The following is a 17,655-nucleotide window of genomic DNA, read 5'->3' as shown; positions in this document are numbered from 1 at the left end:
GCCACTCAAAGTGCTTTATAGTGTGTTTTACATTCACACACGCATTCATACAGTGCATCTATGTGCAGCACTTTCTATATGAGATGAAGAGTATCTATCCCAACAACACTTCAGCATGTAGACTAGGGGAGACTGGGAACGAACCACTGACCTTCTAACCCCTGAACCACAGCCGCCACAGTTTGAATGTGGTTGGGTGCTGAGCTGTCTGGGGAGGGAACTTAGTATTCCCATCACTCAGTTAGACCAGAAGAAGCCTCTTGGATGAGAGGTGAAAAGTCTTCAAGAAACACAAGCACGTCCAGTCGCCTACGTGCACTTGTTAACAACTTCTGAAGATACCACGATCTTCACAGAAAAGTGGAGAGGAAAAAAAAATCAGTGTTTCTAATCAAGTTTATAAGTTGGTTGTAAACTAGACTACATCTGCAGGTAGGTTACATGTGACGATAAGGACGAAAATCATTTCAAGTATTCACACTTCAACACATCTGTTCCATCCATCACTTACACAGACATAGAGGTAGCTTACCACTTTTTTTGGTGTACTTTCTCATTTTTTATCCATCCACATCAGCCAATAAAATCAATTTCGCAACGTGTACCAAAAAAGCAGGAATTAAGGCAAAAAAAAAAAATGTCATTAGAAAATTGTCAGATATTGGATGAGACAAGTGGAAGAATGTCATCACAGATCATACATTAGAGGTAGATATAGGGATCAGGACAGAATAAGAGCACAGGGAGAGGCGTCTGAAGGTGGAGTCTGTGTGCACCGCGGCTGACGTACTTGAGTCCACTCAGAATAAGTACATTGAAAAAATAAGTCTGACAAAATATGGGGGGAAAAACAGAAACGTATGAATCCTGGCAACAGTTTTGTAAGGCTGTTACACTTTGTGCCTCTCCTAACAAGACAAACCAGACTGGACACAGACAGGGTCGTAATCTAGAACTGTTTGTAAATCTTAGGTGAACAGAAACAAATCATACTTTACTAGATGCTGATGGATTTCTTATCGTCAATTTGTTTTGTTTTTTTTACCAATAATGATATCACAGAACAATATGCTGGTTTAAGGTCAATCCTGCTAAGGCGTCAAATCCATGTTCCTCATCAAGGAGAAAAAAAATGTGTTGGTATGCTTAATGATATATTTGGTACAACCTAAACTAAATAGGCAGGCATGTAAAATGAAATAAGACATATACTTAATACATAAAACAAAGATGATAATTCAGGTTTTGTCCTTACAAGTATGATCAACAATTACAAATAATTAGTAACAGAATTACAAATGAACTAACAAAAACCTTGAAACAGCAAGTTTATGATAGCTTGCATGTTTGAGAAAAAAAAGAAAAACATGTTGTCCCTTGTACTTCAGCGGATCATGGGTTTGTAGTGTCAGCTTCGGAAAGTAAATCTGTGCAGCACAGTCCATTAGTTACCACTTGGGTAGATGGCTTTAAGACAAAAGCTAAAAGAACTTGGATCTCCACATTTATTGAAATAAATGGAAATTGTATTGCACAGACAGCTGCAATGAGAGAGCTCTACACTGCTGGAGCCAGCCCAGTTTGTGTTCGATTAACCAAATGGCAAAGGAAGAAGTCATTGATGATGAGAACGATGTAAACATTAAACCAATTTGTGCATCTTCAGTTTCACCCAAAGTCAGGCGACAATCACTCTAACCAAAGACATTGGCATCGTAAGAAACTCTGCAAAGTACAAACTGACGGCTCTTTTCATTGCAACTGAGCCATTGGTGAAAGAACATGAAATGCTTTCCCTTTACGGCAAAGCTCAGAGCCGCGGTGAGCGAGGAGAAGCTCTCTCTCTAGACACGGCTCTGGGGTCAGCTTTTGCTATTAGGATGAAATAGGAGCAGCCTCGGTGAGAAAACATATCATTCTCTCTGTTAAGTGACCGTTGTGGGAAACTTGGACTTGCAGCAAATGATTCCAGATGTTCATCTCTCTCTATCTCTCGCGCACGCACACGCGTTACTGTGAAGAAGGTAACGCTGACATATTGAAGACTTTGCTGATTGTGTTAACTCTACCATTCGACGTTGTCTCATCTGCACAAGATAAAATCCAAGCCCGAATGTGGAACAGTGCTTGTACTGAATGCAGTGTATTATTTCAAATGTCAAATTTTAGTCTGTAACAGTATTGCTGAAAGAAGTCTGTGCTGAAGAACACTAATACATGTCTTTGTAGATCTCCTGTAGTAAAGGGTGGAGCGAGGTCTCCGACTCAGTCTTTTTAATCTTTTGGACAAGCAGAGCGTTCTCAGTAACCAGCTGACGGAGGTCGGCCATCTTCTGCAGCAGCTTGGGGAAGAGGTAGGCGGAGTCAGAGTGGTTTGCTTGGAGATGGAGGTCCAGAGCCTGGAGGATGTTGTCCTGACTCTGCTCCACCTGCTTCACGTTCATTAGCCCGGGACGATCTGAAAGAATGAGACAGGACCGAAAAAGAGCTGATGAGGAGTCACAACTTTCACAAAGCAAACGCAATCATTAAGTCCCTGTCAATACCCGTTTCACAATCAAACCGACCAAAGTAAGAATGTATGATGGGAAACCACTACAGACAATATGGCCCAGAGTTATTTATGATGTCACATTTTTCAGTAGTAGTAAACTGGATCACAAGAATTCTTAATGATAAAATAAATTGAATTAATGTAACCTGGAACTGACATTACTAACAGTAAATGAATGGAAGGGTTAAATAAATACAAGTTATTTATGAATTTGAGTTAATGTTTTTGCCTAAATGGTCCGTTATGAGATAAAAAGCTTCATAGCAGTAGCACTATTGCAACGGTTACAGGTAGCCGTAGTGTAAATAAAAAAAACAGCTGACAGAATGAACACTTTCTTCTATGGGTCTGATGGTATTAACTAGAACTCCACAAAAATGATTTTAACCTGTTTAAAATATCCAACATTTAGTTTATCTCCTGACAGGCATTTTAAAACTAACTAACATTACTGCCTATGGCAGACTTTAGAAAATAAAAATGTAAGACTGTGAACCCTTTTAAGGTCTTTTTTATGAGGAGGCTCAATTCTGAGCCTTTTAAGACTTTTGAAGACCTGCAGATATCCTGAATATAACAACAAGCAAATATGACATTCTTCATACGACACAGGAAAACCCCTCAGTCTCACCTCCACAGAGAATAATGGCAGCAACAAACAGGGCCAGGTCACTGTCATCCAGCTCCAGAGCATTAAATTTGACAGCAAACTCAAATTTGGGCTCCATGATCTCACTGAAGGGCTTTCTTAGGCTTCGCAGGAACTCCCTGGTGACGAAGCCTTTACCGTTGGCCACCAACAGTCCATCTTTGTTCATGAGAGACGGCAGCATGGCAAAAATAGCCTCATGTACGCCATACTTTAGCAAAGTCACCTGCAGAAAGCACACACACACACACACACAATTAAACATTAGCATCTTCCTAAATAGTCACACTTTAAAATTATGTTATTGTATTGCACACTGAGGAGGAAGTGACTCACCTGGTCATTAAGATAGAGGTCCACAAACCCTGGAATGGACTTGGCAAACTCTGTGAGCTCTCGCACAGTCTCCACCGTAGTACACTGACAGCGGTAGAACACATGGACCCCGATCTCCTTGGTCAGGGGCGCACCTGGAAGTAACTGGCTCCACACCAAACCACTCTCTGCCTTCCAGAGTGTGTCCACATCGTAGATAACAAACGGCTGAAAGGTCGGCAAACATACATTTCTCTTAAATGAACATCTGTAACTGCATAGGCTTAGAGCTAGTGTTTACTTGGTATGATATCTGGAAGGGTAGGGTATCGAGGATTATCACAATACATAATTGGAATATGTATAAACAAGTACTTTGTAGTAAGAATGACTGAAAATATTTGACTATGCTTACGTTGCTAAACAATGTATCACCGAGAGTTAATCATTAAATTTGTAAAACCCGCCTGGCCATGTCAGGATGAATGTTTTAAGACTGGAACGTACCGAGGTGCTGCTGGTTTTGCCTGTCAGGATGCTGCGGGCCCTCTTCTTGGTCATACTGAGGTTCTTCAGGTAGGCTGCGTTGACTTGTTTGGCCAAGGTCTTCAAGTCAGAGCCACCTGGTTTGCTAACATTCAGTTCCTCTGCAAGCAGGCCAGCCACCAGCTTCTTCCTCTCCGCCTCAGGCATACGTCCGTATCGGATCGCTAAGCAAACACACACACATGCTGGTTATATTTTTGAGTGGATGTTTCAGGAGTGTCTTTCTTTTGTGCAAATACATCTTGGTTAAATTCTTGTGGATTCTCCATCACCTAAACGAGACCAGGGAAACTCTAGACCCAACTGTCAACTAACAGCGTGCACACAATTCATGTTATATAAAGCTCTTTGAAGCCCAAATCAGATCATAACATTTTCTTGCATTTGTAAAAAATCTATCAATAAATTGACCTGATTCATGAAGTTAAGTTGATTTTAAAAATTTGCTCTCACCATCATGGGACATTCCCAAAGACAGGCACTTCTGGAAGCGACAATATTGGCACTTGTTGCGATTCTTCTTCAGAATCTTGCAGGAACGCTCGCAGCGATCATACTCCAGTTTCATCCTCACGGTTCGCCGGAAAAAGCCCTGAGTGAGAAAAAGCTCAACTGGTTCAGCCACTGATATTGGACAAAAACCTGCATTATCACAATGTATAACCTCATAAAGCTATTCTGACCTGATAAACAAAAAATGCTTTACCTTGCAACCCTCACAGGCGTGCACGCCATAGTGGAAGCCTGAGGCCTTGTCCCCACAGACCTTACACTCCACACTGATCCCTGCCCCTGTGCTGTCCTCGCGGCCAAGACGCAGCTGCTCTGACAGCGAGGGGGACGAGGTATGGGACAGGTCTGAACGAAAGGTGCATAAATATTAAGGCTTAAAAAATGCCCTTGCAATCAAAATATGTAATATTCCAGTTTAAAACATGCCCAAAAAAAGAGTTTACCTGTGTAGCTGGATGCTCCACTGCTGTTTTGCTTGCTGTGATTGTTCTTTTCCTGATCCAGATGCTCCTTCTCTTTGCTCTTCTGGTCCCCTTTCAGGCCTTTAGAGACAGGGACTCTCTCCTTCTTCACCCTGTCCTCCTCATCCTCACTTTCCCTGGCCTTCAACTCTTGCACGTCTGTCAGCTCTGACACACTTGCCCCCCCACAGCTGTCCGAACCACCAGACTCTCTCTTCGGGGACGTCCACCTGACATCGGCGGCGTCCTGGGGGGATTTGGGCTCGCAGTAACCGTTCACCCCGTCATGCTGCTCCGTAACAGTTGGCTGAAACCCTTCCATGGTTCCTGTTGAAGCTGACTCAGCGGCTCCCCTCTTGTCACGTTGCCATCATAGCTCCACTATTAAAGAGTAGATACATTTGTTTTAAACAAGCAATATTAAATTAACAAAAACAACTATTGAGTTTTATCCCTTGTAACTTGTTTCACATCTTCTTTATTTAGGTGTCCTTTCCTAAGACAGTCAAGTACTACTGGTTGCATTTGATGAGTCAGGGGATGTTCTTGATGGTAATAGGCTTATGACATGATACCGACTTGCTGTGGATTAACCGTGAGGCAAGTGCTACAGACAAGCATGGGTGCCTGACCAATACGGACCCTGAACTAAACCTCCCACATCTTATTGATCCAGGGCGTGTGATATGAAAAACAACCTGTGTTGTAGTATTATGTCATTTCAAATGACGTGCTTGATATATATCATAATGTGGTGCTTTTTCCAGACTATCTGTCAATAAATTGCGTAAAAAAATAAATAAAGCCAATAGCTTCACCACCTGCTCATTGATTTATATCCATTCTGTGCAATAACTAATAGGGAACAACTCTTCTACTTTAAAGTATGTATTAGTTTCATATATATATTAGTGGTGTCTATTGTTGGATTTTAAACTTGTTAGCACTTTTTTCAGAGGTTGCACCTCTAAATTTGTTGTAGTTGTTTCTCTTGCACAATGACAATAAAGGCTTTTCCCCCTATTCTATCATAATCTGTTATACCTCCTCACTGTGCACAATGCATAAGCAATACGTCCATATATATTGAACTTTTGTCACATTACTTTAGATAAAAATTATATTGCAATGATTATTGATATTACTTTATTGCCCCGGCCCTACTAGACACACTGATTTCATGAGGCATTGCATTGAAAAAACTAAATAATCTATCTCAAGAAACTTCCTGGTTAAATAAAATAAAGCCATTTATACAATCCACAAACAAATATCCTCAAATCAGCCGCTCTACGTTTCTAATCAGAATATGAGGCTTTTACCAAACTTTAAAAAAACAGGCCTGGACACAAATAAGAGCCACAGTTTTACTGAAATACACACGATACACGATTCCCTCCCTGGGCATTCCTTTGGTGCAACATGGTTGCATTTCAAACATTTCAGTGTGTCCTCCACTATCTTATAAAGTAAACTTTGTGTCCTGTGCAGCTTGCAGACATCTGTATTATTGTTTGCCTCAGCTCCATGGTAGGGTGCACTGTGTACTTGGTGAGTGCTTTAAGGGGACAGTGTGCTCGCACTGTGTACACACTGAGCGCTGTTGATCGCTGGTGGAGGAAAGGGCTTTGGGGGTTGGGGGGGACTTTTTTTTATTTTTTTTGCCCCTAGCGGATTAATCCGTCCATGAATGTAGCTGTGCCCTGACCAACATCCACAGTAATTCCACTTTAAAGTCACGATGAACACTTTCAGGATCGATACCTCCACGATGAACCAAAGAGGAGGACAAAGTAAACAGAGTTTGAGACATTTTAGGGGAAAGAGAAAGAAGGAAAGCAGTTGAGGTTTGGGACTGTTGGGACTTGTCATCCAGCAGACAACCTGTCACACTGGTTCCAGGGGATTTCTGCAACATTACAGTGAACTCAATGAGTCTCTATAACTTGATACAAGCAGAGAAATGAGGGGACAGTTGCCTTAAAGCCGCGGCTGAAGTCAAACTTTCCCCCCGACTGTGAAAACAACACGAACCGTTTTAAAGTGAGCGGCTCCGACCGTCGAGGAGTGCGGCGCGGCTAGCTCACGGTGCTAGTTAGCTACTAACCTTGGATGTTGACTACCACTAGCTGTTAGCGTGGCTGACCCACATTCCCCTTTAATACACGTTAGCGGGCTGGCCAGGTTAGCTTACCTCTCCCTGTGGTGCTGAGGGTTCAGAAGAGTTCTCGGTGCGGGGGAACTGCCGGGGGGCTAGGATGGACGGGTCCCCTGAGTGGCCCGGGCCAGGTCCAGGATCGATCGGCTGTTGACAAGTTGGGAAGAAGTAGCCAGCGGGAGTGAGGGAGCTAGCGGCGGGGAGCTAATCAGCTAGCCCGAGTGCTAACATAAACTTACACCGATCCCCGGGCCTTCGCGGAGCGGCCGAGCTGACACATCACCGAGCCCCGGGGGAGGGAGAGACAGTCCGGACACGGGTGCTGCTGGCTTCCATATCACATGCACACGAGTCTAGTTGACTGATAATCCCTCTGCGACTCCTAGTTTTGACTGAGTCTGCTCTGCTCTGCCTCACTGCCCCCTCTCCTCCTCCTCGTCACATGCCAGGACACAGCGCCCCCCCGTCCCTACAACACACACAAACACACACGCACACTACCACAAAACCTCAGCACAACCAACCCAGAGCCTTCATCCAGCAGCTCTCTGGCTGAGGAGTCAAGGTCTCTGTTGTTGTTTATCTGGATGTGTGTGGTTTTTTTTCTTCTTTTCTTCAACAGCATAAAAGTAGAAATCACATTTATATTACTTTAAAATTCACCCTGTGCAGTAACATGTGTATATCACCCCCAGCCTATACTTCAAACAGGCTAAAAGTAAGCTGTGTAACACTGAAGATAACTTATGGCATTATCCATTCAATATTGTCTTCTACACATCTGCACCACTTGTAATCCTTGTAAACAACCTCCAGGGGCTGTTATTTACATGTATATGGACATATGCATTGTCCATTTATTGTAGTACTTGATACTTATTTCTCTCCTACTTGCTTGCCTATCATATGTTTATCTTTACTTATCATCACTCGGCTTTGTTGTCCTTGTCAGTGTTCAGCAGTATCTTACTGGACATTGTTATTGGTACTGTGTGTGAGTACACTGAGATATTCTTTGTGTGTGCAAATATACAGACTATGTCAATATACTGTAGCTGATTGGGATTCTGAAGTACGAGGCCCACCACTGACACATAGCAAAAATCCTGGCCATGCTCACGTGCAGCTTTAGTTTCTGATTATTTATTTGCAACAATGCACATTTATTAACATGCACACTTACATCCAACACGAAAATGTGCCTGATTTAGTCCTGTAGGCTGGTTTCAGACCTCTCAACATAACAGTTTTACAACATTACTGAACATTGCATCATGTGTCAGTGGCCACTTCAGTCTAATGTGGAGCAATATTACAGCGCTGACAAAACATCTTTACCAAGTTTATACTGTTTCGCTTTTATGTATATGGTCCGTAATGTCTACATTTATACACAGTAGATGTTTATTCCTGACATTGTTGTTAAATGTGGCGTTGCATTTCACAAAATTAAAATGAGAGGTGATTGATGACATTCAAAATGTAATAATACAACAAATGCTACTACTAATAATAATTATAATATAATTTATTTATATCGCACTTTTCTTAACAATGTTACAAAGTGCTTAACAAGAAGAAATAAAAACAAAAAATGTAAAAAAAATGTCAAATTAAAAACCAGACAAGGCAGTAAAAATGCATAAAAACAAAAACTAATAAAAAACAGTATAAACAAATGAAATGAATGCAAAGCGGACGTTCCCTGGAGCTTTTAGAAAGAGAAACATTGAGAAAAGATGTTATCCACTGATATACCTAGTTTACACTCTTGACAGTAGTATGGCTGTGTAAGCTATATAGCTTTCTTACATTTGTGTTTTTTATAATACATTTTTATTTACTGGCTAATACCTATTTATCTTTATTTGTGAAACTTCAAGAAATGTAATGAGGATAAAGTTTTGTTAAGAAAAATTACCATCTTGTATATAATGGCCAAAAATAAAAATAAAGATTGTTAATACTGAGAGATCAATATGGCTGATTAGCATCATTCCAGTCTACGTGCAGTTTGCACGGTCTGTCAGGGGATGTCCCTGTTCACCCGAGCCAAAGGTTTTACCAGTTAGAGGCGTCACGTTAGTCAGCGATGACACATTTCCACTTTGAACGAATGAGGACTCAAATTCAAACTTAAGCATGTGGTTTGCTCATTCAGCATTGTGGGCTTTAACTACTTCCACACTGTGTGGTCTTTGGAACTGATTTTATTACTGTTTTATGATTCACACTACCCCTTAACAATAGTTCATTTATTTCAGCTATTCATCTTGTAATGTATGCAAATGTCATGAAAGTGAGGATTAAAGTGTATTGAGTTGCATGTCACACATCATTAATCATTAAACCCAGGGAAGATCACTCCAGAAATCTGGTTAGGGCATTAATTCACTCTTTTATTTACAGTTGTGTTAAACAGTCGAAACAGGAAGTTCAACTTGAATCTCTCTCTTCCCCCCTCTCTCTTTCTCTTTCCTGTTTTATGAGGAGTGATACACGCGACTGAAACTCATAATACTGAACGAACTTTTCACAAATATCAGGAAAAGCGTCAAAAAAGGTGAACCACACCACGTATCCCCAACAAATATGTAAAGTTAACAAATGGTTATATTAGAGAGCTGAACAAATGAGCTTTATGTGTGTAGGTATTATTAATGAAACATGAACCTTGTACTTTCAGCATCTCTTACAGCTCATTTTCTCTGCACTGACGCATTGTATGGTTCATGTCCAGAACAGGCCTCACGCAGTTCGCACTTAGATGAGCTGGAAATATTGCAAATCCAATTTCTCACTAAAATGTGTTAAGCTGTGAAATGAGGTCAGTAAATTCCACATCTAATGGTAGTTCTCTAAATTCGGTTTTAAGTGTAAATGTCCCACAGTCTTCACATATTAGACAACCCTCAGCCTCTTGGCCTTCCCGTCAGAAACCCTCACAGTGTGACCAGATGTGAGCCGGGCAGCCTCTCTCTGATTGATGATTTTCAGGGGATGTCCATGTCTCCATTAGAGGCATGGGAGTGGCGTTTTTCTAGATCACACCCAGCTCTGTCGACGTTTTCTTTGCTCTCCTCGTCCTGACCCTCCGAGTCCGATCTCTTTCTGAGACGCAGCCCAGGATCTCTCTGCGTCGGGATCTGGAAGGCTGAGAAAGAGCTTCCTAACGACGGCCTTTTCTCTAAAACCAAGGAGAGTGACAGCAGAACACGTCAGAAACAGTTTAAAGGGGACAAATGAAATCAGATGTAAGTCTGCAAAGTTTGCAAAAAACTCTATCCTAACCACCCTATCAATAATAGCGATAGTGCCCAATAGTACAGGGGGCATAAAATCTAAAAAAAACATAATTTGTCTCCCTAGTGAGACAGAGACAGACAGTAGAATATTCACAAACAATCCCTAATCTAATATAAGGATGTAACGGATGAAATCTTTAAAGTCCCGTTTCATATTGCACCATCTGGTCCTGCATAGGGGACACGTACCTCCTGGTCCAATCGGCCGCATCAGTCTGTTCATCTGGACATTCCAGTGTTTGACGTTGGTGCTCGCCAGGCGAAGTTTCCTCTGAGCAGCCTGTCGGAGAAAAACCCATGAAAACTTCTGTTTCATACGAGCAAGATGACATCTCCTCCAAGAAATAAGATAAAGGAGATAAATGTAGTTCTTCTCATTAATATGAAATCAGCGAGGTTTTAGTTTTTTTGCTTACCACTACATCCTGGTCAACCCTGTGCCGGTTGGCCCGGACCTCTTCAAGCTGCCTCTGCGCCTCCTCCAGGGCTTGAGACTTGACCTCCATTTCCTGCTTGAGCTCCTGCTTCTCCCTCTGCGTCTTCAAGATGTACTCCTCCTGTTCCTCCTGCAGGTTCATCAGTGCCTTCATTTTATCCTCCTCCTCAGCCAGTAATCTGGACACAACAGAGAACAGGAAACATGGTATTTTCAAGAATTTATAATTGACACCAAGCTGTTATATTAATGTAATGTTTCAGGCAGAGGGACAGAAGATGCACAGAACCTGATGTAAGGTGTTTGGCAGATTTATGGGATACATTTCTCAGAGTGCTTTAACTTGAAAAGGATGAGAGTACAGAAACAGCAATACAACAGATCTGACTGATGACAACATTTTAGAACTTCCTCCATCGACAGCTCAACTTCCTCACGAATACAACACGACATGAACTCTTTTCAGCAGCTGAGCTGAAGATCAACAATCTGCACTCTTGACTACCTGCTAACAGCTAATAGCTCATTGTTTTCAAGCTCGAAACCTAAACAAATGACTTCTTATCGTGCATCTGTGAAAGTGTTTGGCGGAAATGAGTGCACGGCAGCTACACTCTACCCTGCTTGAGCATAGCGGAAGGCCTCCTCATCCAGCCTGGCCTTGATCTCCTGCTGCAGCGCCTCTTCCAAGCGCTTCTGCATCTCCTCCAGCTCCTTGATTCTCTTCCTCTGCTTCTCGGCCTCCTCCTCCTTCAGAACCATCTCTGCCTGCATACTGACGCGGGCCTTGAGACACAGACGGATGATTATTCACATATTTCTTCATCTGAATTCAAACTCTTTAATTTTCCTTCTTTGCCCCCACACTCACCTCCTCAGCCTCTTTCAGCTGGACCTCCAGGGCCTGCTGGAGCTGCTCATGCTGCTGGCGCCTCCTCTGCTCGTCCTGCTGCAGGAGGGCCTGAGCCTGCTTTTGTGCCTCCTTCAGGAGCTCCAGCTCCACCAGCTTACGCTCCCGTTCCTCCTGCAGGGCCCGTAGCCTCTGCAGCTCCTCCTCTTTGGACTGTCGTCTCCTCTCACGCTGCTCACGCTGTTCGCGCCGCTTCATCTTCAAATCTTTGTGGAGGGACTTTTTCCCCTCCACATGCAGCCTGATAGCTGTTTGAATGGCTGCAGTAGAAATAATGTTTAGTTTCATCATATCAAAGGTGGATCAGTGATTTATATCAGTGTCTTCTGACCTGTTGTCCACTCCTGCCTCTGTCTGGTGTCTGAGGCGCTCATCTCATACGTCTTGGAGAGGGTTTTAAGACAAAACATGCATCTCTTCCCATCTCTGTCCTGCAGCACCTGTTCAACAAGGGAAACAGTCACTATATCAATAAAGATTGTGTGATCATGTATTGATTTTCTTTTTTAGATTTGTTGTGACCATTTCTTACATATACTGTGGTGAAGAGAAAAAAAACTGTCAACTCACTGGGAAAAGGAGGTTTTTGATCCATTTTGAACGACCAAACAATATTTGATCATCGTCTACTTCCTATAATAAAGCATGATTTCAGATGATTCTTTGTTTTCCTTTAGAGTAACAGATGTAGTGTGTAGCAGTGTGCGGTAAAAAAGGCAGAACTTGACCAGATGTTTGTTTGTCAGTACTCAGTTTTGTTCAATGTGGCATTGCTGGGCTAATAATTGACTCAAAAGCAGGCATGAGCAACCCCTCTAAAAAAGCTCTGAGATATGTGAGGAAATCATTATCTGACTGTTCAGAATACGTTCAGTTTCTAACTTCTGGGCTGAGTTTTAGGGTTATGATACCTAATATGTGAGGCAATATCTAGGGACCGTAGGAAAATGATCAGGGCAAAGGAGTTTTCAGAAAGGGTGGGATTGTGGGGTTTTTAGTTTGTCACTCAGTGAAAGAAAGAAGGGTCTAAGTCATCATAAGAGCATTTCAGAGGGTTTTGTTTTTTAACAAAAGTGAAACATAAACTTGTGCCCTCCTCCACATCTCAATAATTTTGATATTGAATCTTCTGACTCATCATAACTGGTTGCACATTCGTCCAGGTTTTGTTGTATTTTATGTTTTTGGAAAAAAAAAATTTTGAATCATGAAGAATTTTCCAGCAATTCACAGGAAAAACCATTGTTGAGGGAAGTCATAAAAATAAATGATCTGTTTGTCATCTTTCTGATTCATCCTGCAACCTCTTTGGGGAGTCCCCACCCCCAGGCTGCTAACCGCTGTCTTAAAGGAAACAGATTATACTGATATTCAGGTCCATTATTTTAAGTTGAGTTACGACTTGAAAATGCTCTCTCAGAAAACACATCACTTTCCTCATACCATCCGTTGCTGCGGCTCCTCTTTGCAGCCTCTGTCTGAAATGCTTGGCTTTAGCTCCTGTGTCTTTAAGGCCCCCTCCTCCTAATAAAGCCCACTCCGCTCTGATTGGTCAGCTGTTTCTAGTGCGTGTAGAAAATGTCGGCCTTTCTTCTCGCTTTACCTGACTCTGTTCGTGGGGGCGTGCTAGACTAGCTGCTAGACGTGCATAATGCAATAGTGAGTCATCATGACGTATTGGCCAGATACTGACGTGGCGTTTCAGTGAAGTGTTTTCTGTGGGGGGGAGAAGAGCTAGTTTTGTTTCTTTCTTGTCAGTCTCTGGGATTTTGTTGTATGACCACGGCACTGCAGTCTCATGTCCTTTTATGGGCATTACGGGGGGCATTTATCTATGCTAATTAGGAATGACTGGCACAAGCTTTCAACTTACAAGATTATGGGATTCATCAATATAGGAACAAAGGTGTGGACAATTCTGCAGGTTATGAACACATCATGTTAATTACTCCAGAGTTTACGTAGGAACTTTCTTGAGAACAAATTTAAGAGAAAACCTCCAGTGTTAAGTATTGAGCGATTGAGAGATGATCATCTCCGGCTGCTTACCTCCACACAGCAGTTCCCATCCAAAGCGATGTTGCCCTGGCAGTCCTTGCGGTCCTCCCCGGTGTAGTAGCACAAGCTGCTCGGCCTTAAGGTGAACCAGCGCTCCTTCCAGTTTCTCCTCAGCTGACCTTTTTTCCAAAGATATCCCTGCATGCGTCCAAACCAACAGACACACTGTTACTGCCCGAGACACGTGCCCGTCAGGAACCCCAAAAAACTATCTTCTTGTGGTAGATGGGTCACCTACCTCTTTGAGGACATCACCAACTATCTCTCTATACGCTTCCTCTATAGCCATGCTGATTATGCTCTTCTCAATTCCTTTGGTAATTTTCCCTGAGTTCATCATCTCAAGAAAAACCCAAACAGTAATGCCACTCTGCTGCACTGAGTCCTGGGAGAAGAAGTCCTCCAATTCAACACAGTTGAACTCAATACTCATGGCCATGCATACTTTCTTGAGGAGGTACTCCACCTGAGGAGGAGAAGAAACCCAACGTCTTGAGACTGAAAACTTAAAGTGACTCAATTGAATGATCTGTGTTTGCTGCATTATACTCAGGGGAAGATGTAACTAAAGATAATATTTGTTTTACTATAATCTAAAACCTCTTACAAAATTTGAGTGTAATGGATTTTTTTTCACTTTACTTTATTAATTGTGAGCTTTTCCCAATAAATCTGCTTCTTTATACGAACTATCAAAAATCTCATTCTACAATGTAAATCTTTTTATAGAGTAACTTGTATTCATTTGTTTCTCAATTAAACTATAGTCACACTTCTTACATCACTGTGGTAAATATTACACCACAGTTTTCTCTGTACAAGGGTCAGCATGTGAAGCTAAAATACCTAAATAAAACTGGATCATGTTTACTTTAACTCAGCATGATAGTAACAACTCTGCCCTTGAAATTTAGGGCTTTCTCTTGGCAGCAGCTGCGAAAAACACTTGACAGGAAACCAGAAGGAGTTTGCAAGTGAGAAACTAGCCCACACGGCTGCGTTTAAAAAAACAGTGTTCCATGATGGCAAGAAACAAGGTTTCAGCCTGGGTGCACTTAAGGCCCAACAACTTTTTTTTAGGCCACTGTCGACTGCTGACTCCAGTCTTACAGTCAACAACAGAGCACAGCAAGTCGAAACATTCATGCGACTAAATTTAGAAACAAGCAACAACTCTGACTTCAAAATTGTTCATGTCATCTTTTTTTTCAGTCTGTTCATACTCTGTACAAAAGCAATATCTCTTATCCTGAATAAAAATATGTATTTTTCAATCAGATATCAGATTTGCTTCGTGGTTCTAACCGCAATGAGTTCATTAAAAAAACATTTTAGATTTAAATATATCCTAGTTGAACCTACCTCATCAGGAACCATCACCAGAGGGTACTTGTCCTCAGACAGAAAATTAAAAAGACACCAAAGTTGGAAAGCATCCCTCTCTGGCAGAACCGTGCTGCTGTTTTTGTCCGTCTGGTAGTTTTTCTTTGCCGTAAGAGTCCAACAGAGCTCGTCTACACTCTCCTTAATAAAGGATCCTTCCACAACCTACAACAACAAAATGCAGAGACAGTGTCCTTGACTTCCGAGCGATTCAAATTAGAATGAAACAAAAAGAGCACGTGGTTGCGTTTTTATCACCTTATCCAGAATGTATTTGTTGAGATAAGGCATATAACCCTGACTGGACACAGGACCATCATCATCATCTCTGAAGTGCTCCTCCAAAGCAACAGGATCATGTGGGATAGACAGGACTGTGCACAGGTTGTGGGACAAAACCTGAGGAATCACAATGTACAGGACACACGTATTGTAAAACTGTTGCCGTAAAATGCTAAATGTAAAACGCAGGCAATTCAAATATTCAAGTATTTTGGCAAATAGGATGTTACACCACTGCCAAAGCTTATTTTAGAGAGATGAGTTTGTTAAGGAGAAATGTCGGTACCAATATTTCCTCAGACAACCTGATCTAACAAGTTATAGAAACAAAATGAATGGAGCTGAAGCTGTGAATTTTCTACTGGATCATATATATATAAAAAAAACAACAACAATGTTTTAACGTGGATTAGTTTGACAAAATAGTGTGTATGCAAAATATTTGAAGAGAAACAGCATGGAAACATGTCAAATAGCATATTTAAAAACCATTAAAAAAAAATCCCTCAATTATTTTAAGTACTTGTTTAGGTTAGAGCAGCTCAAAGAGGTTTACAGCTGAATAATATTGGGTGACTTTTGTTAAAAAATATAGAGCGATATCGAAAAATTTGACAAAAAAAAGTACTGTAAGTAAGCAAGTAGTACTTTTCAGTGATTACATACAGTGTATTTTGTAAATTAATACTTCTATTCAAACTATTTTGCCAAAAGAGATTTTATCCAATAAAATCAGGCCTTTGCTATTGCTGCAACACTTTTTAAACTGAAAGTGTGCAACATCCTCAGATATCTGATGCATTTTATCAGACAACCAGTCTCTGTGTGTTGAGCCATAACCACATCCTGTATCTCGTCTCCTGTGCACTACAACATCTGTCAGTTATAAGGCCATGGCGTGCAAACCGCTCGGCTGCAAGCATGTCTTAAGAACATGGTGCCTGTACACAGGCTGCCTGCATGAGGGGGATAAGCCCAGTCATGAGGCTGACCCGCTGCAAGCCAGGAGCGGCCGGCCGCACATCGCAGGAACCTGGAGGTGGCTGGAAATGGAGTCTGGCCCACACCAAGACCAAGTGACATAACAATGAGATCAACTAAAATACAGCTGCCTCACTGAAGCCCTGTAGCAAGAGACAACAATCACCAACATGTTTCCACTTTGTCCTCGCTCTCACTGTAACAATGTTCTTTTGACATACACAGACTCATGTTGTGAACATACTCTATTCAACAGGCTGTTCTCTGGGCAGGTCCAGTGTCAGAGGACCCTTTGCACTACAAGCTGGTACATCGAGGCCCAGTGCGAGCACAGCTTGGAGATGAGGGCTCCCATTCATATACAAACTGAGAGCAAACTGTTACTCTCGTGCTCCTGCCAGACAGAGGTGCATATTGTGTCCTCTGTCAGCAGTGACAGCATTTTACTAGAAATATAGGGAACAAATTTGTTCCTTGTTGAACAGAATGTGCTTTAAATCGGTTTGTTTCACACAGGAAATATTGTTGATAAGTAACATCCGATGATATACACCCTTATTTCCTGTAGCACAGGATCAAATGTTACAAAGACGTAAGTAAGAAATGCATTTGTGACAGTTAGTTTGCTGAGCACTTCAAATATCTTCACTTCATCTTCCTCTGAGTGAGCCCACATGATTGAATATGAATTGAGGGAGGAAATGAGGCAGCGGGGTAAAAAAGTTAGTGGCTTCTCAGATTAGAAAAGAAAAATGACTGAAGTCCCACCATCCAGGTAGAGGACCCTCCACTCACCTTTAGCTGAGACTTGGACACCTTACCGCTCTTCTCCAGATCCAGGGCCGTGAAGCCGTACCAAATGGACTTGAGCAGCTCAGACCGCAGGTCCATTTCTGCAGCAGTGTTACTTTCTGGTTTCCTCCTCTTGGTCTCTTCTTCTTCCCTCTGCTGTTGACACAGGGCCCCTGGGTGACAGCCAGACACCCACACTGTGTTGCTGCTGTCAGCGAGGCATGGGCTTTTACCAGTCTGTTGGCAGCGACACCTGCTGGACGTCCACAGTCCCCGACAGAGTGGGAGTGTCTTATTGTTCACTGCATTCTC

At 42.1% G+C, this 17,655-nt stretch overlaps 2 protein-coding genes across 3 annotated transcripts; both read right to left on the bottom strand.

Annotated features, from left to right (window-relative positions):
• Positions 1-378: 378 nt before the first annotated feature.
• ppardb (peroxisome proliferator-activated receptor delta b) lies at positions 379-7,731 on the bottom strand. Its single transcript, XM_035158970.2, has 8 exons — positions 7,233-7,731; positions 5,021-5,419; positions 4,771-4,922; positions 4,518-4,656; positions 4,026-4,228; positions 3,540-3,746; positions 3,186-3,429; positions 379-2,458 (listed from the first exon to the last, which is right to left on the bottom strand). Exons 2-8 carry the CDS (start codon positions 5,358-5,360, stop codon positions 2,211-2,213), a joined length of 1,533 nt encoding a protein of 510 aa, XP_035014861.1. The 5' UTR covers positions 5,361-5,419; positions 7,233-7,731; the 3' UTR covers positions 379-2,210.
• A 592-nt stretch (positions 7,732-8,323) lies between these two features.
• On the bottom strand, positions 8,324-17,564 carry LOC118110850 (differentially expressed in FDCP 6 homolog). Of its 2 annotated transcripts, XM_035158967.2 has the most exons (12): positions 17,347-17,564; positions 15,547-15,687; positions 15,268-15,453; positions 14,144-14,371; positions 13,897-14,043; positions 12,418-12,480; positions 12,179-12,287; positions 11,809-12,107; positions 11,557-11,723; positions 10,918-11,116; positions 10,691-10,781; positions 8,324-10,383 (listed from the first exon to the last, which is right to left on the bottom strand). In XM_035158967.2, the coding sequence occupies exons 1-12, from the start codon at positions 17,440-17,442 to the stop codon at positions 10,190-10,192; spliced, it is 1,920 nt and encodes a 639-aa protein (XP_035014858.1). In that variant the 5' UTR covers positions 17,443-17,564; the 3' UTR covers positions 8,324-10,189. The 2 variants fall into 2 exon arrangements, with proteins under 2 accessions (XP_035014858.1, XP_035014859.1); XM_035158968.2 differs by lacking the exon at positions 12,418-12,480.
• Positions 17,565-17,655: the final 91 nt, after the last annotated feature.

This window comes from Hippoglossus stenolepis, chromosome 6 (genome assembly GCF_022539355.2).
Source record: "Hippoglossus stenolepis isolate QCI-W04-F060 chromosome 6, HSTE1.2, whole genome shotgun sequence".
Taxonomy (NCBI): Eukaryota; Metazoa; Chordata; class Actinopteri; order Pleuronectiformes; family Pleuronectidae; genus Hippoglossus; species Hippoglossus stenolepis.
Note: the sequence above shows the minus strand (reverse complement) of the source record. Positions and strands in the feature narration are given on the sequence as shown.